General features: G+C 37.3%; 2 protein-coding genes across 2 annotated transcripts; one reads left to right on the top strand and one right to left on the bottom strand.

Annotated features, from left to right (window-relative positions):
- The first annotated feature begins 7,424 nt into the window (after positions 1-7,424).
- On the top strand, positions 7,425-8,940 carry LOC121253440 (uncharacterized mitochondrial protein AtMg00860-like). The gene is made up of 2 exons (XM_041153452.1): positions 7,425-7,644; positions 8,537-8,940. The coding sequence occupies exons 1-2, from the start codon at positions 7,425-7,427 to the stop codon at positions 8,938-8,940; spliced, it is 624 nt and encodes a 207-aa protein (XP_041009386.1).
- An 11,691-nt stretch (positions 8,941-20,631) lies between these two features.
- Positions 20,632-21,636, bottom strand: LOC121253439. Its single transcript, XM_041153451.1, has one exon. The coding sequence runs from the start codon at positions 21,634-21,636 to the stop codon at positions 20,632-20,634; it is 1,005 nt and encodes a 334-aa protein (XP_041009385.1).
- Between the last annotated feature and the right edge of the window lie 5,864 nt (positions 21,637-27,500).

Genomic DNA, 27,500 nt, shown 5'->3' with positions numbered 1-27,500 from the left:
GTAAGTATAACGTTCATGCCCTTCTCGAGTTTTCTGGAAATTACGGAACGAAAAGAAAAAGCTTTTATCATTAAGAAAATGCTTATGAAAGAAGATGTTAAGCTTTCAAATGTATATGTACGTACGACGCTTCCATGAAAGCCCACTTTTATGCACCCAAAGTTATTAATTGTACGCATGCAAATGGATGACTATAAGATGTATCTATTGTATGTATTTTCAAATAAACAAACTGATGAAAATGCATGAAAGACGAGCTTGAGCCAACGCCTTTGTGGATCTTACGGACCAACGTTGTCGCGAGCACCGCGAGGTGATTCTCCCGGACGCCGCGAAGGCCGTCGTTCAAGGTGATGCTTATGGATGCCGTGAAAGGCGATGTTTGAGCCCGTGCTTTATGTTTTATGGACGACGAACTGATACTTTTGTAAATGCCGCAAGGTCATGCTCGTGGATGTCATGAAAGAGGACGTTCGAGCCCATGCTCACGAAATGATGTTTTCTCATGAAAATAAATGTTCTCATGTTAAATGAAAGAAAGAACTGAATGAAAGCTCTAGCTCTTCAGAGCTGGCATGAAAGAATGAATGAAAGCATGAAATGTATGAAGATACGTAACAGCCACATGAATGAATGAAAGGGTACCAATAAATGGGCAGATTGCAATGCCGGGTAAGTAGTACTGGTAGTGCACCCAGTGCTGCCCCCTATGAAAAGGGATTCCCAACCTGTGGCCACGGGCGGAATCCAGGTCAAAGGGCCGCTAACCCTAACACACGGAGTGTAACAGTGTGTACCGGCCTATGAAAGTGAAAAGAAAGAATGTATGTATGTACGTATGTATGCATGCACGAACGCACTTTAAGAAATGAAGGCACTGACGGGTGAAACGTTTTACGAAAAGAAAGGAAAACCCCGTCCAGTGACGTTTTCAAATGAACGCACGTATGCACCCATGCATGTATGTATAGTACGTATGAATGATGAATGCATGAATGAAAACCTATGTTGTTATATTTTAACTGCATGAAGTAATGCTTACGAGTCTTCGACTCGTTTTAGTTTTAATGCATGTCCCTCCCCCCACAGGGAAGGAAATGAAGCACGCGTCGGGACGGACACGACCCATGGGGAAGAGCACCGAAGTCCAGGCAAGAGCATTTAAATGTAAGAGAGGCCTTTTTATTATTAAAAATGATGTTTTCCGCTGTAAACCTCTTTTATTGTAAAAGCACATTTTTATTTTGTAAACGTAGAGTCTTGCACCCTGGGAAGAAGCAAAAAATTTTAAATCGGACAGTAATTCCCGTCGTCCTTTCTCAAAATATTTTATAAAAAGACGCCCCACAAGGACGGGCATTACAACTCTGTATTTTGCTAACTTCATCTCAAATGAGATTAAGGGCGGGGGGGGGGGGGGGATTTGGATATTCTAGGATTGCTTAGTGGAGGTGAGTTTGGATCGTATGGGAGAGCAATATGTTTCGCTCAGAGTGGGTGAAGGTGTTGAGAATTTCTTATTAACAGTGATTTACGCTAAATGCACAAGGGTTGATCGGTGCATATTGTGGGATGAACTTAGTGCCCAAAACGTGGGCTTAGACCCTTGTATATTTGTTGGTGACTTTAACATAATTTGAGAGAGATGCAGGGGTAGGCCTCGTCCACTTGAAGCTATGGAGGATTTTAATAACTGGATTCAACAGAGGGGTTTGATTGAAATGGCTTCAAAGGGAAGTGTCTTCTCTTGGTATAATGGGCAACATGGTCTTGCTCGCTCTTGGGCACAATTGGACCACGTGTTGTTTGATGCCTCCTTTCTCTCGGTTTTTCCAAATGCTATTTGTTCCTACTTGTCACGATCTACTTTGGATCATGCACCTATGTTTATTGATTTCAAGAAAGACCTTTTCTCTTATGGCCCAACCCCTTTTCAGTTCCAACAAATGTGGATGAAACATCATAATTTTCTGGATTATGTTTGGCAAGCTTGGGCATCACGATCAGGTGGTTCAGCGATTCAAAATGTTATTATGAAGCTAAAACAGACTAAGGTTGCTTTGCGGGATTCTAATAAAAGGGTTTTCGAGCATTTGTTGGGCCGGATTGCTGCTCGTGAGAATAAGGTTTAGGAGCTTGAATTACGGCTTCAATTAAACTGGGAAGAAGATCTTGATCGACAGCTTTAGGGTCCATTTTGGATCTACCAATTTGGTGGCGTCGGGAAGAAATTAGATTGGCTCAAATGGCTAAGCTAAAATGGGCGGTGGATGGGATCGGAATTCCAAATTTTTTCATGCTTGCTTAGCCATTAAAAAGGCTTAACAGAGAGGGTACTTGAGATGCATTCGAATGATGTGGTTTATGCATCCTCGTAATCGATACACCAAGGTGCAGTTGATTATTTTTCATCCTTTCTTCAGGGTGATGCGCCGATTGAGAATCCGAATCTTGAGGAGCTTATAAACCCGGTTATCTGTGTGGAGGAGAATGTCTCCCTTGTTTCCTTGCCTTCCTTGGAAGAGAGGTATTTGATGTTTCGTCTTCAATTTCAGTTTATTGTGCTCCTGGTCCTGATGGTTTTGGCTCTGGTTTTATAAGAGTTGCTGGAAGGTGGTTAAAATCAATGTGTGGAATCCAGTGTTAGAGTTCTTTGCTTCCAAGTCTCTTCCAAAATTTTTTACAACTTCTTACTTGGTCCTAATTCTAAAGGTGGATTCTCCAACAAGTTTTGACAAGTTCCACCCCATTAGTCTTTGCTTGGTTATTTATAAACTTTGCTCCAACAAGTTTTTTATACCGGGTCGAAGTATCTATGAGAACATTAGCCTTAGCCAGGAAATGGTTCACTCTAGCAATAAAAGGAATCACAACAATAACATCATGTTGAAAGTTGACATGTGCATATGACCGAGTGGATTGATATTTCCTGATAATGGTCATTTTGAGCTTTGGTTTCTTGCCCCAATTCTGTGATCTAAATTTCTTTTGTATTTCTAGTCCCTGGTATTCGGTTCTGATGAATGGGACAATGAAAGGATTATTTATGGGAGGCCGTGGCCTTCGACAAGGTGATCCTGTATCTCCTTATTTGTTTATTATTCAACAGGAGATCCTTTCCAGGTTGATCCACCAAAGTGTGGTTGATAATAGATTTGGTCATTTCCATCAGGCTCGAGGTATGCCTATCATTTCTCATTTAATGTATGTTGATGATGTGGTTATTTTCTCTAATGGGAGTCAAAATCGGTTCAGGTGCTTCTAAGTATTTTAGACCAATATGAAAGATGGTCGGGCCAGGCGTTGACTTCTCTGTAGCACAAGTTTTGTGGAGGGGCACTTCCCTTTTCAATATCTTGGAGTCCCCATTATCCTGGGTCATCTAAAGTTTTTAGACCTTGAAGGCATGATGAATAAATTGAGACAAAAACTTAGTGGTTGCAAAATGTGACTCATGTCTTCTGGATGGAAATTGGTTTTATTACATCATGTCATTTCTAGTATGGCCCTTCACCTGTTTGTTGTTTTACAGGTCCCTCAAGCAATCATCAATAAGATACATCAGATGATGAGCTCTTTCTTTTGGGGTGAATCTAATGGGAAAGAAAAAAAGAAATGGGTGGCGTGGAAACAGATTTGTACGCCTGTGATTGAAAGAGGGCTCAGGTTGAGGCATCTCCAGGACACTCAGACATCTTTGCATATGAGATTAGCTTGGAATCTTTTACAAGGTAACTCTCTTTGGGCAAATTTTTTTAAGGCTAAATATGTGGGTTCGAAACCTTGGATCCTTATTGATGTTGATAATGGCTTGAGATTTTGGAGAATGGTTGCTCATTGTGTTCCTTTGATATTGAATAATTCTAAATGGAGAGTTAGAGACGAAGATTATTTTTTCTGGTATGACAAATGGAAAGACAATGGCCCTTTGAGTAATGATTTGCCTATTGTGGGTCCGCCTTTGTTGAAACTTAAAGAGTGTCGGCTGTCAGACAGTTGGGATGTGAATCTCCTTGAGAATTTGGTCAGCCTGGAGAATGTTCATGATATTTTAGCCTCTTTGTCTGAGCAAAACTTGAGTAAGGAGGTTCTTGTCTGGACCCCCTCAGAGACAGGTATGTTTTCTACTAAATCTACATGGCATTGTATTCGAGTCAGAGGCTCCTCATTGGATTGGCATTCTTGGATTTGGCATAAAAATCTTCCCCTAAAAATGTCTATTCAGTCTTAGCGTAGGGCTTTGAGTGTAGATGACGGATTGCACCTTGTTGGCATTCCGATTGTTTCCAAATCTGATTGTTGTACTGCTGGTCATTATGAAGACATTAATCATATTCTCATTGAGAGAGATTTTCCAAAAAAAAAGATGGTATTTTTTGGGTAACCTCTTTGGACTTCCGATTGGTAGCAATTGGAAGCTGCATGTCACCTCTTGGTTTCGGCGTGCTCAGTCCAATTCTTAGGTTGGTGTTATTATTGGCTTGCTACATGTCCTTATTACTTGGAGACTTTGGAGGAGACAATGTCTAGCTCGAATGGAGGATAAATTGAAATCTCATGATGCGATCGTCAAATGTATTTGTATTTTGCATTACGTTTTGTTGGTCGGTATTTGGGGGGATTTTTTGTAATCTATCAGATGCCTTGATTGTAATCACAGTATTCCTCTGCCACAAGTGAGGGCATATTAATAAACTTGAGACGGGATCGCTATATGTGTGCTACCGGCTCTTTCTAAAAAAATTAAAAAAAAAAAATATTGGGCCATATGAGTTGATTTTTTTCTATCTTTAATTCTCAACATTTATCATTTTTCCAATAATTAATATCATAATTAATTATAGTACTAATACCCCAATAAACATAGAATTATGGTATGCCCTAATTTGTCAAAGGCGGCCTTAATTAATTATTGAATTGAACGACATATTTAATAGTTGTTGCCAATGCTAATGTTGTTTACGTACGGGCCGGGCTGACATATTGTTGTTGTTAAGTTACAACTAGTAAGCTTGTTTTCTGATTGCACTGTTTATGGTTTGCTTACTGACTAAGATTAAGGTGCCGTTTAGATCGTGAGTTGAGATGACATGAGTTAAGATGAAACATGAAAGTTGAATAAAATAATAAAATATTGTTAGAATATTATTATTATTTTATGACTTAAAAAAATTGAATTGTTTATTATATTTTGTGTAGAAATTTGAAAAAATTGTAATGATAAGATGAGATGAGATAAAACACTTCTTATATCCAAACGGAGCGCCGTTTGCTCATTTGGATATTTTGAGTATTTCAAAATTTTGTGAATAGTAATAAAATAGTTTAAGTTTAGAAGTATTTTTGAATTTTGAGTAAAGAAAGAGAAAAAGTTGAATAAAAATATTATAAAGTTAAAAATTCATTTGAAAATAATTTTTTGATATTATTTTTGTTTTAAAATTCTAAAATTATTATTTTTTTATTTTTTATTTTTATTTTGAAGTTTACAAAAGTTAATAATGAGAGTTTTCCTTAAAATCGGATGCGGTATTCTTGATTGTTCAACACCCACCAATAGGCATACGTCACATCAGCACTCGTATTTTTTAAAGATAGGCCTTGCCGCATGGAATTGTTGACCAACTTCAACAATCTTCCTCCTCATCTTATTTCTCTTGAACTCGTCGCCACTATCATTTATCCTATATTGTCTTCATTTTGCCATAACCACCCAACATCCATAAACTCTCTTTAATCTATTCCTCCTGCCCTCTCTCTCTCTCTCTCTCATATTTTGGTCTTCTAAGATGTTCTTTCAAGTGTCGTCCGTCTCTCTAGTGCCGGTTAGATTTTCTTTTAGGTAGAAAAATGTTAGGTTGGTTTTAAGATCTCGTAGCATTCAATTAGAGGGTTTTTTTCATCTTGTTTTGCTTCTTTGTTTATTTATTTATTTATCTATTTTGTTCTAAAACCTGGAACTCTATGGATAAAGGCAAGTGGTTGACCTTTGTCATGATCAGTTCATACCAGGAAGAGGAGCTCGAGCTGAAGAAGGAACGAAATATGAGGAAGTCATCTGTTAGTTAATTGGTAGTTAGTCACATGCTCTGCATGTGTTTCTTAAGGGCTCAATATACCTTTATGTCGTCACTTACTTAATGAGGATTACCATAATGCCCTTTTGTAACAGTCATTAACAGTCATTAGACTTCTATAAATACTGAAGTCTTTTCCTTTGTATGGCATTGAACAAAGTTAATAAATAAGTTTTAGAGGTTTCTGATCCCTTGAAGATTAGCAAGTTACTTTTTTCTTATTAATCCAAGTCTATTGCTGCAATTGGCATCAGAGCCCTTCGCAATCCTGGGCACAAAAAATGTTTTAAAATGGTAGAAGGCACACGGTTCAAAGAGTTTGAGAAGATAGTTCTTGGGTTGAAGCAAAATCAAGAACTGCAAGAGAAGAGAGTTGCAGATCATCAGAGTGCTCTGGATGATCTAAGTTCAAAGATGGACCTTTTGTTGGAAGCCATGAATGGAAGAAGAAATGCTCGAAATGGGAATGGCACGAATGGTGATGGGGTTCACCATGAAAACTCGACTCTGACTTCTGGAATGCAGTTTTGAAGCATTAAGTTGGATTTTTCCCGATTTGATGGTGACAATCCAACTGGATGGATCTATAAGGCAAACCATTATTTTGCTTTACATCCCATGCTGGATGGACAAAATATATTGATGGCCTCATTTTATATTTATGGGAATGCATTAGTTTGGTTTCAAGATGCTGAGGAAGCTGATTCTTTCACTTCTTGGAATTCCTTTATTGAAGCAGTTCAGTTAAGGTTTGGAAGTTCTTCTTATGATGACCCTGTGGAGGCCATTACAAAGTTGAGGCAGACTTCTACAGTTGGTGCATATATGACTCAGTTTGAGGTCCTTCCAAATAGATTAAAAGGGTTGTCTGAAAACTATAAGCTCTCTTGTTTCTTGAGTGGCCTTAGGGATGCAATACGACTGCCTGTGAGAATGTTACACCCACAAACTTTGAATACTGCTTTTGGATTAGCCAAGATCCAAGAGGAATATATCACAAGCACTTGGGGAAACAATAAATTCCAGTCCACCTTTGTTTCTATTCCTGGCTAGGGCAGCAATTCAATTCTTGCTAATTCTGTAAGGAAAGAAGAGTTTTCTGGTCCAAGGACTAATGGCTCCAAACCCTTAGCTCCATTTCAGAGATTGACACCAGCAGAGATGAAATCAATAAGAGACAGAGGGGTTTGTTACTTCTGTGAGGACAAATGGCAGCTTGGTCCTAAGTGTACTAAGGCCAAGCTATTTGAAATGTCAGGATTGGAATGGCTACAAGATGTGGAGAGGGAAGAGGATAAGCAACAAGACTCATAGGGAAATAATGAAGCAGTTGGGGAAGATACTGAGATGCCTGAAATTTCACTCCATGCAATTGCAAGTTCTCTAAGCCCAAAAACTATGAGAGTTAATGGCAAGGTTAAGGATTGCTCAGTAATAGTCCTTGTGGACACTGGCAGCACACATAACTTCCTCGATCCTATGATAGTAAGGAAGGTGGGATTAGATGTCGAGCAAAGTGGAATGATTGAAGTGAGGGTCGCAAATGGGGAAAGGATTAATGGTGAAGGTCTGGTCCAGAATTTATAGTTTCGGATGCAAGGTTGCAAACCTTAGGTCCTGTCTTGTGAGATTTTACTAATCTTACAATGACATTTACCAATACCAAGAGTTCTGTCACACTTAGAGGCTTCAGTTCCAGCAAGACTGAGTTTGTTGATGATGTTCAAATTTGCCAACTCACTATTATGGAGATGAAAGGCATGCTACTTCAAATTGTTGCCAAGGAATTAAACCAAGAGGTGGGCACACATGATGCTGATATTGAGGCAGTGTTGGCTAGATATGAAAGTGTCTTTGCTGAGCCAAAGGGCTTGCCTCCAAGATGAGCTAAAGATCACCAGATAACTCTTAAGGAGGGAACCATGCCAATCTCTACTCGACCTTACAGGTATCCATTCTTCCAAAAATCTGAAATAGAAAAAATAGTTAAGGAATTATTGGATGCTGGAGTGATAAGGAGTCGTCAATCTCCCTTTTCTTCACCTGTCCTTTCAGTGAGAAAATCTGATGGCTCATGGCGTATGTGTATAGATTATAGGGGATTAAATGGAGAAATAGTTAAACATAAATTCCCTGTTCCTGTCATTGATGAACTCTTGGATGAATTACATGGAGCCTCCATATTCTCCTAGTTAGATCTTAGATCTGGGTACCACCAGATTCATGTGAAGGAGGAGGATATTGGAGAAACTGCATTTAGAACACACCAAGGGCAGTATGAATTTCTAGTTATGCCCTTTGGCTTAACCAATGCCCCAACCACCTTCCAGTCCTTGATGAATGAGGTCGTCCAGCCCTTTTTCAGGAAGTTTGTTATTGTTTTTTTTTATGATATTCTAATATATAGTAAATAAAAAAAAAACATATAGAACATCTTTTTGTGGTATTGGATACATTAGCAAAGAATACTCTTTTTGCCAAAAAGAGTAAGTGTACGTTTGCATGTGGGAAGATTGAATATCTGGGACATTTGGTCTCTGCAAAGGGTGTCAAAGCAGATCTAGCAAAGATCAAGGCAATGCTCGAGTGGCCCTTACCAAAATCCCTCAAGTCATTAAGAGGATTTTTGAGTCTCACAGGTAACTACAGGAGGTTTGTCAAAGGGTATGGCTCCATTGCTGGCCCATTCACTAATTTGTTGAAGAAAGATGCATTTAATTGGAGGGATGAAGCTTCTAAAGCCTTTGAAAACCTGAAAAAGGCTGTGACAAACCCACCTATCTTGGCTTTGCCAGATTTCTCAAAGCCATTCTTGTTGGAATGTGATGCTTCTGGTAGAGGGATTAGTGTTGTCATAAGTTAGGAAGGGAGGCCCTTGGCATTCTTGAGTCAAGCTTTGAAGGGAAAACCATTGGACCTCTCTACAAATGAAAAATAATTCCTTACAATTGTATTGGCTGTGAAGAAATGGAGGCCATACCTGTTCGGAGCTGAGTTTGTAATAAAAACAAATCAACAAAGTCTGAAATTTTTGTTGGAACAGAAGATAGGAACTTCATCTCAACAAAAATGGATTACTAAGTTTCTTGGTTATGATTTTACAATTGAATATAAGCATGGTAAAGACAATGTGGTAGCAAATAGTCTTTCGAGAAGAGAGAAAGTGGAGGAAAGAGTTGTTGAAATGTTGGCTATCACAGTCCTTGATCCCCTATGCCTAGAGCAGTTGAGACAATCCTACTTGAATGATGAAGAAATTTTAGCTATTTGTAACAAGTTACAAGATGGACAGATTTCTAATAAGAAGTTTGAGGTAAGAAATGGGTTGTTATTTAAGAAAGGCTGGCTGTTTTTTTCATCTTCATCCAGTATGAAGGAGCAAGTGCTGCAGTTTATACACAGCAACACCTTTGGGGGCCATTCTGGTTATAAGAAAGCAATGCATAGAGCAAGGGTAGATTTTATACGGAGTGGTATGAGAAGGGACATAAAGCAATTTATAAAGGAATGTCAAGTCTGCCTAAGATGCAAGACAGAAAACTTATAATACTGGGTTATTGTAGCCGTTGCCTCTGCCTAGCAGATCTTGGAGTGACATCTCCATGGATTTTATTGATTCCTTACCATGTTCACAAGGGTATTCTGTTATATTGGTGGTAGTTGATAGACTCACAAAGTATGCACATTATTTTCCTCTATCTCACCCATATACAACTGTATCCGTGGTTCCTGTATTCATATCTCAGGTATTTAAGTTACATGGCTTGCCATCCACCATTATAACTGATAGGGATGTAATTTTCACAAGTAATTTATGGAAAGAGTTGTTTAAATTGCAAGGAACTAAACTACACTTCACATCTGCTTATCATCCACAATCAGATGGGCAAACTGAAGTGGTTAATAAATGTGTGCAACAATATTTGAGGTGTTTTGTCAGTGAGAGGCCAAAACATTGGGTGCATTGCTTCCTTGGGCTGAATGGTGGTATAATACCTCAGTTCACTCATCGACTAAAATGACACCATTCGAGGCATTATATGGGGTCCCTCCTCCAACCTTAATTCAATATGTTGATGGCACTACTCAAAATAAAGTTGTGGGCAGAGAATTAAAGTCAAGGGATGAGATACTACGGTTGTTGAAAAAGAACTTGATGGCTGCACAGGTTGCTATGAAATAGCAATATGATAAACATCACATTCAAAGGAAGTTTCAGGTAGGTGATTTAGTTTATTTGAAGATGCATAAATATAAACAATAGACAGTTAGTCAAGCCAGCAGATCCAAGCTAGTTGCTTGATACTGTTGTCCATTCAGAAGTTTGGAATGCATTGGAGAGGTAGCTTACAGACTTGAGTTCCCACCAAGTTCATCAGTTCATCCAGTGTTTCATATCTCGAGGTTGAAGAAATATATTGGCCCTGATTCCCAGATCTCTCCTGTGTTACCATTGGTTGATTCCCATGGGAATTTCAATTTGGAACGAAAAGCTATTCTTGGCAAACATATGACTGATGTGGATCATAAACCTTTTATCGACCTATTGGTGAAATGGCGTGGTATGGATGAGGAGAATTCCACTTGGGAACCTATAGAACAGTTGAGGACACATTATCCTGACCTTGTGGGCAAGGTCTTTTGAAGAGGAGGGCAGTTGTCATGATCAGTTCATACCAGGAAGAGGAGCTCGAGCTAAAGAAGGAAGGAAACATGAGGAAGTCATCTGTTAGTTAATTGTTAGTTGGTCACGTGCTCCGCATGTGTTTCTTAAGGGCTCAATATACCTTTATGTCTTCACTTTCTTATGAGGATTACCATAATGCCCTTTTGTAACGGTCATTGACAGTCATTAGACTTCTATAAATACTGAAGTCTTTTCCTTTGTATGGCATTGAACAAAGTTAATAAATAAGTTTTGGAGGTTTCTGATCCCACGAAGATCAGCCAGTTACTTTTTTCTTATTAATCCAAGTCTGTTGCTACAGCCATTGATATGGATCAATTCTAGATCTTTTTCACATGAAGTTTCAATGACATCAAAAGGAAGCTAGATTCAACTATAGATGCACCTTCTTTCTTTTTAATCTAAAAGGAACCTCTTTTGTATTTGTGCCACAATTGTTACAAATTTTTGTGAAGGAAAAATCTTGAGTTTAATTTGGGGCAATTAATGTGGAATACGTGTGGAGGGGAACATGAACAAAGTGCACTAGTCACCAAATTCAAGGAACACTGCGGTGGAGCAAGTGGATGGCGGTACCAACAAACGCTGATTGACGATTAGCTTCCATGGATAGAAATAAGATGCTCGGTGTGGAGGGAGTTATGTTTTAAGATTTGATTAAAACTTCCATGTGGCAAAGCTTATTTGGAAACCAATGTGAAGCTGACATGCAAGACTCCCATTGGGGGGTGTAAAGTCCTACACATTGAATTGGTTAGAAGGTGCTTCTCTTAAATAATGATTTGATAAAAAGTTGTAAAAATCAAAATATTTTAAATAATATTTAAGAAATTTTTCATCAAATGTCATTAAAAACGTATGTAATAGAAAAGAGCATGCAACAACGAGATATTCTGGTAAAGATTTGATGTTTCCAGTTGACCATTTCAGACAAAACTTTAATGTAAAACAATCCCTTTAATTCGATCGAGCGTTGTTTTTTAGTTTTTCTTTTATTTTGAAATCCTTACTCATTCACATTCACTTCAATAAAATAGTCAATTACCTTTCCTTACTCATTCACATTCACTTCAATAAAATAGTCAATTCAACAGAATCAATATCAGTCGGTGCCTCTTCCAACCATATAGCTTCCCTTGTCATCTGTAAAGCCTTCCTTGATAGGGAATGAGCTGCAACATTTCCTTCACGATATGTAAATACAAGATTCCAGTCAGATCTCATTGAGAAAAAGATATATATCTTCCACAATTTCCCCCAACCATGAACAATCATTCTTGCAATATTTAACATCCTGTATCACATTCTTCGCATCTCCTTCAAAAATAACATCTTTTACATTAAGCTTTTGACAAAGTTCAACAGCCCTCCATAATGCATTACATTCTACTAGGAAAGGTACCCTAGTAAATGATTTTCTAGCACACAGTGAGAATAGAACTTCCCCTATAGTTTCTTGATATTAAGCCAATCCCCAATTTTTGATTCTCCACATTTAAGGCTACATCAAAATTTACTTTTGTAATTTCTTCTACTGGTTTTTGCCATCTGGTTAGCATTCTGCTTTCTCCCGTTATTACAACTGCTTCTGTTTTTGACATTTGATCATCTCTGAAATCAGCCAAGTTCACTAAAGAATAATTAATGACTTTATTTGGGCTATAAAAAATATCCACAAAAATGAAAATATTTCTTCTAGTCCACACCCCTTTAAGAATGACAACAATCTCTTCAAGTTTTGCTATCTGAAACTGCTGCAGCATCGTTTCCCATATTGTGTAAAAATCTTCATCACTACAACTCCATTTTTGAACAATACTTTGCTTTTATACCCATACATCACTAGCTGTAGGACAAGTCCATAATGCATGCTGACATATAGTTTCTGCTTCCCTGCAACAGTTTACTAGTTTGGACATAAGTCATCATTTACTATCTATCGATGAAATAACTTTTGCTTCGTTGGAAGAATGGCTGTTAGGGCTCTCCAGAGAAATTGTTTTGTTGTTCTTGGGATGTTAATCTTCCAAACCTTCTCCCATACTGGCTTCTGTGCAGAAATGTTTGAAGATTCTCCTCTCTTTTTCTTCTCTAAACTCATCCCCAAATGATAAGCACTCCTTACAAAAAATTTTTTGTCCTTATTAAAGCCTCATATTACTTTATCTTCTGCCCCTCTTCTACTCAAGGGTATACTACATATTTTAAGTGCTTCATCTTTCATGAAAATTTCATATATGAGCTTGTCATTCCAACTGTCTAACTCCTCAATTACCAGTAGCCTGACCTTTGCATCCTTTACCAATATCTTAACTGATGATTTAACTTGAAAAGAGAGAGAGACCTTGGAATCCATTTTCGACCCCATATTGAAATATTTTTTTCATTCCCCCCCAAACAACCCCAGCTTTTAACAAATCCTTGAAGACCACACACTCCTTCATATATATGATGGATTATGACCAAGTTTAGCTTCCATAAACTAACAATTCTTATACTATTTTTCTTTAAAAATTCGAGCAACCAAAGATTGTGGTTCTTGCATTAGCTTTCATCCTTGTTTTGCTAACATTCTCTCATTAAAATGCTCTATATCTCGTAACCCCAATCCTCCAAAACATTTTGGTTCCCCTGTTTTTCTTATTTCTTCCAATGAATACCCTTTCCTTCACTTTTTCTATTCCACCAAAACTTTTCAAATAAAGAATTTATCTCCTTTCATAGAGTCCTTGGCAACATAAAAATATTCCTTGTGTAGGTAGGGGTTGCCTGGAGAACAACCTTTATCATAATCTCCTTACCAATAGCAGAAACAAAAATATTCTGCCTAAAATCATTTACAGAACTTGGAAAGTTTTTTTTGGGTATCAAAGCAATGAAAGTACGATTAAGAAGACTAGGCATGCTACCTCCGTTAAGGAATTCAAGCACGGCCATATACATACCTCGGTCCCAACACTACTCCAATGGTCTTGAAAGAATCTAGTTCCAAATCCATCTAGGCCCAGGAGATTTAGACGGCCTCATTTGCTTGAAAGCCTTATAAATCTCCTCAGTAAAAAAAGGCTCTTCAAGTTTGAAGTTCATTTATTGAGTCACCTTTTTGTCCATGTGTTGTAAACACCATTCTATTTCCTCAGCACCAGAGATAGTAGTGGAATATATTGATTCAAAATGCATCCTGAAAGCCTCAGCTATGTCCTTCTCCTCTGTAACATTTCTTTCATCAATACCTTTAATCTACTTTATATAATTTTGTTTTCTTCTTTGTGTGGCACTAACATGGAAATAATGAGTGTGCTTATCTCCATGTTGATACCAATGTTGTTTAGCATGTTCCCTCCATTTCAAATCTTCATGTTATAGCAAAAGATCAAGCTCCTTTTGGTGTTTCTGTATTTCTGCAATAGTACTATGATCTTCTGTATCCTGAAGATGTTTTAACAAAATAGATTTTGTTCGAATTTCCTATTCAAAATCCAAGCCTTTTTGTCGACTCCACTTACTTAAAGTTGTATTGCAATAAAAACAGACACTCTTGAACCCTTTTAAGCTTATTTCTAGTAAGAGGCCTTTTCTTCCATTCTTCTTCAACATTTTACATTCATCTTCACAACTCCACCAACACTCATATTTGAAAGACCCAGTAGAAGTTGTTCCTACATTAATCTCTCTATTAGATGATAATAGTAAAGGTCTGTGGTTAGAGCTTCCTACGGCTAGAGTATGCACTCTTACTGAGTTAAACATGGTACACCAGGTTGACTTTGCAACCCCCTATCCAACCTCTCCCTATTATAGGACCATCTTTATGTCTGTTACTCTAGGTAAACTTAGAACCCTGCCAACCCAAATCATACAAACCGCCACTGTCCAATGTCTTTCAAAAGTTTTCCATCAAATTTTCATCATGCGGTCAACTCCCAATCTTTTCATACTGAGACACTATTTCATTAAAATCACCACAAATCAACCAATCCATTTGATTATTAGGTCTAAGAGATCCTAACAAATCCAACACTTGTCTTTCACATGCCTCTAGATGCCCATATAGTCCAGTGAATTTCTATTCTATAGTCCCTTCACCCAATTTTATTTGAGCATTAATATGGTATCGAGAATAGGATGAAATCAAGACATCCAATTCCTCTTTCCACAGTAAAGCCAATCCCCCACTTCTCCCTCTAGGTTCCACCACAAAACACCCTTGGTACTTGAGCTTCCTTTTAATAAAATCCCATTTACACTTTTCAGTTTTGGTTTCCATAAGGAACACATCATGTTTCTTCTCCTTCACTAACCTGTGAAGGTTGAGAATTGTTCGAGGGTTCCCAAGCTCCCGACAGTTCCAACTTAAGGTTTTTGTGGCTCTTGGCGATGGGGTCAATTGATCAATTTTAAAAGAAATTTCCACTTCATCATCCTCTACATTCTCTTAAAGAAATCACCCACCACCTCATCTTCTACTTCATCAATAAAAAACATTTTCTTTGGTAATGGACCAGTTTCAATTTTTACTAACATACCCTTTCCTCTTGCTAATTTCTTCCACTTCCCTCTAATCAAAGTTTGTTGTCTTTCATCTAAGAGCACACTGCGAGCTTTGTCTATATCGGCATTCTAACCTTCCCTAAAGTCATTTTTGCTTCCTTGCAATTGACTTTGACCCATGATGAAGTATTAGACACGAGACCACACTGATGGGCTTTTTAGTTAAACCATTCTAGCCCAACCCATCCTTCTGTTCAAAACACTTAGTAATCTCACCAACCTTATCCCTCTTTCAGTGGGTTTCTAAAAATTGTAATAATCAGGTAATGATTAAATAGAAAATTAAAAAATTAAAAAATATTTATATTTGAGTAGTGTTTTAAAAGAATATTATGAAAAATTTTGAGATCATATAAGATGAGATGAGATAGTTATGTTTTCCAAACGAACCATACTTTCCTAATTAGTTACTTGTCTAATCTGTCACTGTTCTTTTGTCGTTTTCTTGGGTATTTTCTGCTGAGCATTTGAGGTAAGGGTTGTGCTACTACACCCACCGACACTCTTCACAGAGAGAGTGACCGAGAAGGCCAAACATTTTCTTAACTATTAAGTAATAATAATAATAAGAAGAAGAAGAAGAAGAAGAAGAAGAAGAAGAATAAATAAATAAATAAGAAAAAGGAAAAAGAAATTGATTCAGATCCTTGGTAAGCCAGCATTTTCCTTGAGGTAAACTTTTACCTGCTTCATATTTTTCTATCAATTGTTTTATAACCCATTCACAATCTAATGCTTCCTTTGATTACTTATCAAAACTTTATATATATAGCGATAAAATATTACTTTTTTTTTTTTGATGAAGAGCCGAGAATCACCTGTCCACGAGTGATCCCGTCCCGATTATATTAATAAACCCTCACTTATGGCGGAGGAAAACCGTGGTTACATACCAATACCCGGCGTTACAATATAAAAATCCGAAACCAGATATTAAAAAAACCTAGTATATCTAGAGAAAATTACAAAAACAACCTCCTCACCTGCAAAAAAACCATTAGTACAACAAACATATACAATAAAATCTAACCAAACCAACACAACAACTAAATAGAATCAGATTCTTAATTCTGACAGCACCTCAAAGAAGGTAACCCAAGTTTATCCAACCGAAGTAAACCTCAAGGGACCCTAGGCAATTCTCTAGCTATATTCCAATCCATATTAAGACCAGCTGCCCCACTCCGAGCCAACCAGTCAGCAACTTTATTACCTTCCCTATAAACATGCCTAACTGTGCAAACCATCGAAACCATAAGAGCAAGAGTATCCTCCTAGAAATCTTCCAAATACCATATGCCACATCTTCGCCTATTCCACCAAGAGATTACCACTTGAGAGTCTAATTCTATTTCCACAAAAATAATCCCTAGAATTTTACAAGCTTTAAGACCCTGCAGTAATGCTAACAATTCAGCTCTATTATTGGAACCAAAACCAATATAAGAATTAAAAGCATGAACCAAGTGACCCTGATCATTTCTAATAATACCACCCACCCCCGAAGGTCCTAGATTTCCTAGACTACTACCATCTGTATTCAATTTAAACCACCCTGGAGCAGGTTTTTGCCAAGTCACAATTTTAATAAACTGTCTCACGAGGGCTTTAGAAGGAATATGCAAAGCATGTAAAATCTGAAGATCATACATAGAACATTTTTTTACCTTTTTCATATCATGGCTATAAGAGCTCATCCAATTTTTGATCATTTGCCAAACCATACTAACAGATTGAATTCGCCCCTCCATACGGGCAGTGCATCTTCTACGCCAAAGATGCCAACTAATAATCGATGGAAGTAACCCCACAAGAATCCCCACTTGAGAATCAGTTGACGCACGTCTTAACCAAGCCGTCACTGTCTCCATCCAAGTATGACCAAGAGGTAAACCAAAAATATTAGCACAATAACACCATATATTAAATGCAAACTCTCCTCCAAACAAAACATGATTTTGGTCCTCATATTTACCTTCTTCACAGCAATCACAACGAGAGACAATCGGGACCCCAATCCTTCTATGACTATCATCAACACTCAAAACTATGTTCCATGCCCTCCACATAAAAACCAAAATTTTAAGAGGCAACAACCTAGGCCATATCCAAGGATGCGAATCCAAAGTAGAACCTCTAATTCTAATACAATCCCATGCTGATTTAGTAGAAAAATTTCCACTCTCATGTTTAGTCCAGATTAACACGTCCGAACCCTCCTTACAACTGGCTAAAGCTTCAACAATATCGTCAACATTCTCTTGACCAACTAAAGAAATCAAAAGGTCCATATCCCAACTATTATTCAGCATACACTCCTTCACTGTATTCCGCGGATTCCCCACCATCTGGACCTCCTCCAATAAAGGACCCCTATCTTTCCATTTATCATACCAGAAAAAAATATTCCCCTCCCTCACTTTCCATCTTGAATTATTAAGCACATCGGGAATACTCTTCATAATCATTTTCCAAAATCTAGAACCTTTTCTAGTATCAATGAGAGACCAAGGAGAAGATCCCACATATTTTCCTTTAAAAAAATTTGCCCATAAGGATTTACCCTGAATTAAATTCCATGCAAGCCGCATATGCAATGCTTTTTGCATGTCCTCTAATTTACGCAATCCTAGGCCCCCTTCCTTTTCTGGCTTACAAATATTTTCCCACGACACCCACTTTTTTTTACTTTTACCATTAACCTCCCCCCAGAAAAATGTACTCATCATACGATTTAGAGCTTTAACAATTGATTGAGGAACCTGCAAAACATCAAATAAATGTAAAGCCATACTAGAAAGCACGTGCCGAAGAAGTATTAGACGGCCACCTGATGAAAGTATCTTCATTTTCCAACCACTAATTTTTTTCCAAACTTTGTTAACCATTTCCTCCAAATGCACATGCTTTAGACGCCCCAATACAATCGGAACCCCTAGATATTTAAAGGGAAAGGAACCTTCTGAGAACCCTGTCAGTCTTTTTAGGGCTCTCTTACGAGCAACAGAAATTTTTGAAGAAAAATATATGTCTGTTTTCTCTTTATTAATCATTTGACCCGGCCATGCTTCATACTTTTCAAAAACCAACAAAAGTTCCTTAACAGATTTTTTTCCCCCATTAAAAAAAATCACAATATCATCTGCGTACATAAGGTGTGAGATCTGAGGAGTACCTCTAGGTTGGGAGAAATTACCAATCTTATGTGATGACACACTCTGCTTCAAAAGACGAGAAAGGACTTCCTGAATAATAATAAAAAGATAAGGTGATAATGGGTCCCCCTGACGTAACCCACGACCACCTTGGAAGAAACCTCTCATCGTTCCATTAAGTAAAACAGAATACCAAATATTCGAAATGCAAGCACGGATTAAATCACAAAAAGAGGGAGAGAATCCAAAACAGCGAAAAACCTTCAACAAAAAATTCCAATCTACTCGATCGTATGCTTTAGCCATATCAACTTTAATCATAATATTTCCTCCATGAGTGTCCTTATTCAAGGAATGAACCATTTCCTGAGTAATACTAATATTCTCAAAAATATTCCTCCCAGGTATAAAGGCTCCTTGTTCAAGGGATATTAATTTGGGAAGATAATTTGCTAGACGATTTACTATAATTTTTGAACAAATTTTATAAAAAACCGAACACAGACTTATAGGCCTAAATTTGTCAAAACCAGTAGGCACATCTGTCTTCGGAATTAGCACAATAAAAGAAGCCAAAAAGAACCTCGGAAGCTTTTTGAAAATAAAAAATTCAGAAACGGCTGCGAAGACATCCATCTTAATCACCTCCCAACAAATTTTAAAAAAACCTGCTCCAAAATCATCTGGCCCAGGAGAACTGTTTATAGGAATCGAAGAAAGAGCCTCCTTTACTTCATCCAATGAAGGGGTACGACAAAGACAAGTACAATCCTCAACATCAATAACTGGTGAAATCAAATCTGATAAATCCGGAAGTACTCGTGACTGGTTAGTATTTTTAAGAAAATCCGCAAAATACTCAACAGCTCCATTATGAATTTCTTCTGGCGAGTTAAACTCTACCCCATCCGGAGTTCTCATCCCTTTGATTCTTTTACGTCGTTTATTAGCTAACCATACATGAAAAAATTTTGAATTACGATCACCTTCCATATTCCATTTTATTTTAGCCATTTGAGCTAATCTGATATCTTCCCAACATCTCCAAGAATTTAATTAATCCGAAGCCAGCACAAGCTCCCTCTCGGCATCAATATCCCACTTTCTTTGCAGACAACCTTCCAGACCCTCAACCTTCGCTTCCAAAGATTCAATATGGGTATTAGTCCTACCAAACACTCGCTTATTCCATTCACGAGAGCCACTTTCACCTTTTTAAGCTTACAAGCAAGAATGACAAGCCCCGTCCCAATCAGCGGCACATCCCACACCTGCTTTATAAAACCAATAAATTCTGGATGCTCAAGCCACATTTGCTGAAATATAAATGGAGGAGGACCATAGGAATAAGTATCCTTAAAAAATTCAACCAACATAGGGCAATGGTCCGAAGTCGCCCTTGATAAGTACGAACAAGACGCCGTAGGGAGCAAAGACAATAAATTTGCATCCAATAAAACACGATCCAGCTTCGCCCAAGCTCTAGCTAAACCACTTTGGCCATTACACCAAGAAAAATTACTACCTTGAGCACTTAAATCAATTAAACCACCCTCATGGATCCATTGGTTAAAATCATCCATCGCCGCTATTGGCCTAGGACGACCACCCCGTCTTTCCAAATTCGTACAAATAATATTAAAATCGCCAGCAAACAAACAAGGATCATTATTCATACTATTCCACCTCAAATCCTCCCATAGAACCCGCCTATCCATCATATTACACTTTGCATAAATAAAATTACCCAAAAATTGAAATTGACCCTCAACTATCCTTAGAGACAAAAACTGTGAGGTCATCCGCATAATCTGTACATTTAAATCATTCATCCACAAGACCCATATTTTCCCACCAACTTCTTCATTAGAAATTACATTATCAAAATGAAGAGTCCGCATGTATGATTGAGCTTTAACAAAATTTTGGAAAGGCTCCATTAAAACAATCATGTTGCAATTCAACTTTCTTTGTAGTATTTTTAAACGACCTATAGAGGAACCTAGTCCCCTAATATTCCACACCAAAATAGAACCTATCATAGGGACAATTTTTTGGCTCGAGTAATCACTCGATTAGAACTCCTAATTTTCTGAAAAATTTTTTTCCTATATTTCCTCTTCCCAGTTTCTTCCTCTATGTCCGAATGATACTCCTTATCCTACGAAAAAACTTCCGCAAGAATATCAGGTTCTGGATCTGATAAAGACCCTTCTTCCAAACAAAAAGCATCATCAATCCGCTGGGCCTCTTCCGTAATCACTGTTTCTTCCTCCGCCAAATGCTTTGTTTCGGTAACCTGCTCTGTCTCTCGCGTGACTGCCTCTGATTGCAAACTAGCATCCGTTTGCCTCACCTCAGCAAGACTCTCCGTATTTACTGCCTCTCCAATTTTTGTGTCCACTACTAATTCCTCTATCATCAAAGTAGAATCAGGGGCCCCTAAAACCAAATTAACATCCACGTATTCTGCATCAACTTGTTCTGCATGATTTCTTGGAAAGGCTAAAACCGAAGACCCAAGAACCAACTTAGATTGATCTTCCACCCCAGGTTCCTCCGTAACTAGTTCTTTAGGCTCTTCCAATACTATTACTCTAGGCTCTTCCCTATCTGGTTCTTGATCACCATCTGTTGGTTGTTGCCGAACCCACATTTTTTTTTCTAGTTTCTGTTTTCCAGCCCAACATGTACGCACATTGTGCCCCTGAATTTTACAAATGGAACAGAAAGCAGGCAGTGTTTCATACACAATCTCCTGCTTTTGACTAGAACCCAACCCCGGCATGCCAATCCAAAAATGTGAAATAGGCTCAATGGCCACATCCATCTCCACACAGAGACGCGCACCATTAGTGCGAGTCGCAAAACGTGTGGGGTTATCACGCCTAATAAATCTACCGATTGGAGCTGTCAAGATTTTAAGCAATGATTCATGATAAAAATTAGGAGGCAAACCTGGTAAAGCAATCCAAACCGGCACTATTGATGGTTCTTCCTCCTCCTTAAACTCTGGTGTCCAGTGAAAGGCACGATAAGGAATACCGTCCATATCGCATGCCTCCCTTGATAAAGCTTTCATGCAGTCCTCCTCCGAAACCATACGAATGAAAACATTTCTCGGACGCCTCATGGTTGAAACAACTGGATACCTTCCAAGCCCCATCGATTCCGAATGAAGTTTCGGATAGCATCCAAAGATGGCCGGTTACGGAGAAACTTCAAAACTATTGAGAACCTGAATGGTTCTGCCGAACGGAATATCTCCTCCTTGGAGAACTGAAACAAAAATTCTCCATCCTTGATTTTTGGCGCACGGTGAGACACGGCCAACTCAGGAAGAGGATGAGGAACCACCGAAACTAAATCTACAAATCATCTACCAACTTCATTAGCGGCTGCCATGCAGCCTTACGTAAATCTGGGAACAAAACTATGCAGAAAAAGAAAACTCAAGGAGAGTTTTCAAGAAGCCACATCATTTCTTGAAGCATTTCTTGGAGCTAAGAGAATGAGAGTTACAGGAATACAACTGTTAGAATAAAGAAATTTGTCACGTATAAAATATTACTTATTTTTAGCTTTTATCTTAAAATACTATTATACTTAAAAAACATTTCCTTAAGTATTTTCTTATTATATCTTACAAATCTATTGATTATATTTTATTTTTAATCAAGTAAAATATATTTTATTTTAATTATCATAATATATAAAACATATTTTTTCGATAATTTGTTTTTTGAAACATAATAGTTGTATAATCCATTCTAATTAAATTGTTGACTTTTTAGTTATACTAGACTTTTATTATCCATTGAATGGATATATAATTTAATGGATTCCACTAACATTTAGGTAAGCAATGCAGGTGCTCAATTATCAACTTTGCAAGGGTAAATCACCCCATTTCCCATTGGAAGATGGAGTGTGGATGCCGGTTGGTTTTACCTCTGTTTTATATAGAGATTGATACTCTCTTTCGAGAGTTTTTTGAAGTTCAGACAATGCCCGTCGCAAAGATATTTGTGTACAGGGAAAGCTTACAACAGAAGTTAGTTTAGCTTATGACTTCAGTCACAGATGTAACTTCCTTATGAAATGAAATTATCTCTAACATCTTTACCTTACTTTCATGCAATTATTATCTCTTTGATCGACTTTTTTTTTTCCTTCCTTTCACAACCTTCATCTGCAATCCATTTTAATATTGCTAAATTAGCTTTAAAAACAACAATATTATTTAAATAATAATAATTTTGAACTCAACTTAAAGCATGAGTTTACAAAGATCCACGATCATAGGCCATATAGTTGAATGGTAGCTGGATTCTCAACCTCATTTTTAGTCTAGCTTGCCGCTTTACTAGTTTACCCTTGTCATCTTGAAGTACCACACTCACCCCAACCTTTTTCAGCTCTGAAAACTTAGCTCTATCGACATTCAACTTTAGAAAACCTCTTGGCGGAGGATTCTAACAGCATATTCTTTTAGTTTCTTGGGTTGATGAGCTTCTTAGATCAGTAAAAGTTTGATACTAAGAGAGAGAGAGAGTGGTTTATAACCTGCTCGGATTGAAGCAATTTACGTTTTATTCCTTTCGCTTTTGCAATAGGCATTAATACCTGTTTGGCAATTAGGAAAATTAAGAGAACATTGAAAGGAATCAATGATGTTAAGTTAATTAAGTAGTTGAGGATTTCTCTAAAATAAATAAACTACGCACAAGAATTACTTCACGAAGACGATATCATTAGATGAAGATGAAAAAATATCCATAATTAATAACAGATCTTTGGTTTGCAAAGCTTGAATCCGTATTTTTTTGAACACTTATGCTTAAGAATATTAAAACAATAATTAAATGATTAAATCATATTTTTTCATTACAAGTTTAAATCTTCGAGATAATTGATGATTTAGTATGTTATAAGAGTAGATATTTTGTTCGTTTGAATTCTGACTTCATGCTATCTTCATTTCAATTCAATATTCTGCCGGTTGAAAGGCTCATAAAAAATAAATCCTCTATTTTTAAATTCTAATTTAAAAAATTCAAAATATAAATTTTAAAAATAGGGTCTACATTTTCATGAAAACCAATAAAACTTTCATGTCTGCTCCAAATCTTTAAGGGATGTTTGGAAATAATTTTCATATCATATCATCTCATCATATAATCCCATCCCATTTTCTTCTCAAACTAACATTGCAATATTTTCAAACTAATAATTACAACTTTTTCAAATTGCTAAACAAAAAATGAAAAATTATTAAATTATTTTCAAATTTCAAAATAAAAATAGTATTAAAAAATTATAATCTAATAATATTTTAACCTTATAATATTTTTATTTAAATTTTTCATTCTCATCTCCCAAAACTCAATAAATACTTAACTCAAACTATCTGTAAGGTTCAACTTGCTACACTTCCGGAACAAGTAACCTAAAGCTCGTAATGCCAAAACTCAAAAACTCTCAACACAAGAACTGACTGAACAAGATTTCATTAGTAAAGCTTGTAGAGAATTTTTGAGGAATTCTCAACGTCCAAAAATAGACTTCCAAGATCATTCACACTAAAACCATTATTCCTCCCTCTACTTTTATAGAAGCAGATGGCCAACTAACTTTCTAAAACAATTGTATGTAGTAAAATGCAAGAATACAAAATGTAAAACGCAGCTATCTATTTACATCATGAAATGCAACGTTTCATTAAAGCCTCTAAACTTAGCCTCTAAGAAAATAAAACGCAAATCCATTCTGTGAAGATAAAACGATTCGCTTCATTAAAGCCTTTCCTTCCTTTGATTCCTCTCGACGGTTAAAACTATTGCAACTGACTTCCAAACAAACTCATAACAGACTTCTCCCATGGCTTCTCTGGACTACACCACTTCAAGGCCTATGTCAGGCACCCATGACAATCTCCACCACTTCCGGGCTTGCCTACAAGGCACCTGTGAGAATCATTGCAAGACTGTTCCCACTAAGTGAGGATATAGAGATCTGAGTTTCCACAACAGCTCCCAAGAGCTATCTTCAATAGGTGCCCCAACCCACTTAATCAATACCTCGATTGACGCATGATTCCCCACTTTTCTCATTCTTCTTTCTAAAATACGTTATGGTTCAGGTTGCACATTTCCTTCATTGTCAGCAGGAGGCAAAGTAGATAATGGAGAAATTTGTTCTCCAAGTTTCTTTTTCAACAAAGATACATGGAAAACAGGATGTATCCTTGCTGGAGATGGTAAATTCAATTTATATGCCACTTGACCAATCTTTTCAACAATTTGGAAGGGACCATAAAATTAAGGGGCCAATTTCATATTTCTTCTCAGTGCTACTGATTTCTGTCGATAAGGCTACAGTTTAAGGAACACCCAACCACCAACTTCAAAGACTCTTTCAGTTCTCTTCTGATCAGCATATAGCTTCATTCTACTTTGTGCCTTTTCCAAATTCTCCTTTAAAAGAGAAAGTATTTCATCACGAGAGTTAGGCCTCGTGTGCTTTCAGAAAACATTTCATCTCATCTCATCTAATCATTACAACTTTCCCAACTTCCAATACAAAATAAAATAAACAATTCAACTTTTTCAAATCCCAAAAAAAAAATAATACTAAAAAATATATTCTAACAATATTTTATTCAACTTTTTAAATTTAATCTCTTCTCATTTCCGAAAACAAACAAGCCTAAGCTGCTGATCTACGACAGCATTAGCAGTAGTACATGGAACATATGTCAACAGCTTAGGAGGGCAGATGCCGTAAAGTGCTTGAAATGGTGTCATACCAATAGATGAATGCAAGGTAGTGTTGTAACACCACTCTACCATTGGTAACCAAGCACTCCAATTCTTTGGCTTGGTGCCAATGCGTGATCTCAAATAGCCTTTAACACACTTATTCAAAGCTTCGGCTTGGCACTCAAATTGGGGGTGATATGCTGAAGTGAAGGCTAAATTAGTTCCTTGCATCTCAAATAATTGCCTCCAAAATTTGCTAGTAAAGACCACATCACAATCAGATACTATGGTTTTAGGCAACCCATGAAGCTTAAAAACTCTAGCAAAAAACACCTCAGCTACCTTGCTAGCTGTATAAGGGTGTGCCATAGGAAAGAAGTGACCAAACTTGGTCAATTTGTCAACTACAGTGAGAATAACAATCATTCCATTAGAACATGGAAGGCCTTTAATAAAATCCATTACAATATCCAGCCAAGGAGTCTGAGGAATAGGTAATGGCTGCAATAGACCTGCTGGGTGTGTTGTTTCATGCTTATTCATTTGGCAAGTCAGACACTCCTTGACTAATCTTCTGATATCCCTTCTCATACCAGACCAATAAAAATCCATCCATGCCTTCTATAGTGTTTTTTCATACCCCACATGACCTGCTTCTGGGTTATGATGGATATATTGTAAAATCTTTCATTGAAATGAGGAAGAAGGTACTATAACCAGCTTACCTTTCCCCAACAAAAGGCCTTGTTGTATAGAGTAATCTTTAGAAACTGGACTGCCTTGCTGCAAAGCAGTGATAATACTACAGAGATCATCAGAAAAAAACATAATTTTGTTTAAGCTCATCCACCCAAATGGGAGTAGGAAAAGATATGAGAGCTAATGTAGCTGTCTCCTCTATCATTTTCCTTGAAAGAGCATCTGCTGCTTTGTTGTCCCTACTCTTCTTATATTCAATCCTGAAATCATATCCCATAAGCTTGGAAATCCACTTCTGTTGAGCTTCAGTTGCTGCCTTCTATTCCAACAAGTGTTTTAATGCCTGTTGGTCAGTTTTGATTTTAAAAGCTTGACCAAGGAGGTATAGTCTCCACCTTGCCACTGCACAAACCAATGCCAAAAGTTCTTTCTCATATGTTGAAAGTAAAAAAGCCTTACCTTTTAAAGCTTTGCTGAAGAAAGCGATTGGCTGGCTTTCTTGCATAAAGACAGCACCCAGTCCCACCCCTGAGGCATCACACTCAATGGTGAACTCCTTTGAAAAATCTGGAAGCCTTAATACAGGAGGCTTGGACACTGTATTCTTCAACTAGATAAAAGTTGCCTCAGCTTCTTTATTAGAAGAAAAAGAGTTTTTCTTCAACAACTCAGTAAGTGGTGAAGCTATTGAGCCATAGTGTTTGATGAATTTCCTATAGTAACCAGTAAGGCCCAAAAATCCCCTCAATGCCTTCACTATTTTTGGAATTAGCCAATCAATCATTGGGGAAATCTTGGCTGGATCTGCTTTAACTCCATCTCCCGAGATAATATGGCCCAAATAGTCAATTTTAGGCATTACGAATCTATACTTACATTTCTGAGCAAAAAAAGTGTGTTACTGTAAAATAGTCAAAACTGCCTCTAGGTGTTCCAGATGCTAAGAAAAATCTTGGTTGTAAACCAAGATATCATCAAAAAATACCAAAACAAACCTTCTAAGAAAAGGCTTGAAGATATGGTTCATTAATTCCTAAAATGTAGCAAGTGCATTGGTAAGCCCAAATGGCATTACCAAGAACTCATAATGGCTCTCATGAGTTCTAAATGCAGTTTTTGAAATATCACATTCTTTCACCCATATTTGATGATAACCTGAACTTAAGTCAAGTTTGGAGAAAATCTTAGCTCCAAGAGGCTCATCAATGACAGGTATGGAAAACTTATCTTTGATGGTTTCATTGTTAAGGGCTCGGTAGTCAATGCACATTCTCCAACTACCATCAACTTTTTTCACCAACAACACAGTTGAAGAAAATGGACTTTGGCTAGGCCTTATAACTCCATTACTGAGCAAATTTTTCACTATCTTCTCAATCTCAGATTTTTTATTATCAGCATAATGATAAGACCTCACTGAAACTGGCTTAGCACCTTCCTTCAACAGAATTTGATGATCAAATTTCCTAGGTGCGGGTAAACCCACTGGTTCTTCCAATACAGCTTTAAACTGGCCCAGTAACTCCTCAACTTCAGTCTGCAACTACTCCTCAACTATACATGTTTCCAA

This window comes from Juglans microcarpa x Juglans regia, chromosome 2S, assembly GCF_004785595.1.
Source record: "Juglans microcarpa x Juglans regia isolate MS1-56 chromosome 2S, Jm3101_v1.0, whole genome shotgun sequence".
In the NCBI taxonomy this organism is placed as follows: Eukaryota; Viridiplantae; Streptophyta; class Magnoliopsida; order Fagales; family Juglandaceae; genus Juglans; species Juglans microcarpa x Juglans regia.
The sequence above is the reverse complement of the archived record's forward strand: the minus strand, read 5'-3'. Positions and strand labels throughout refer to the sequence as shown.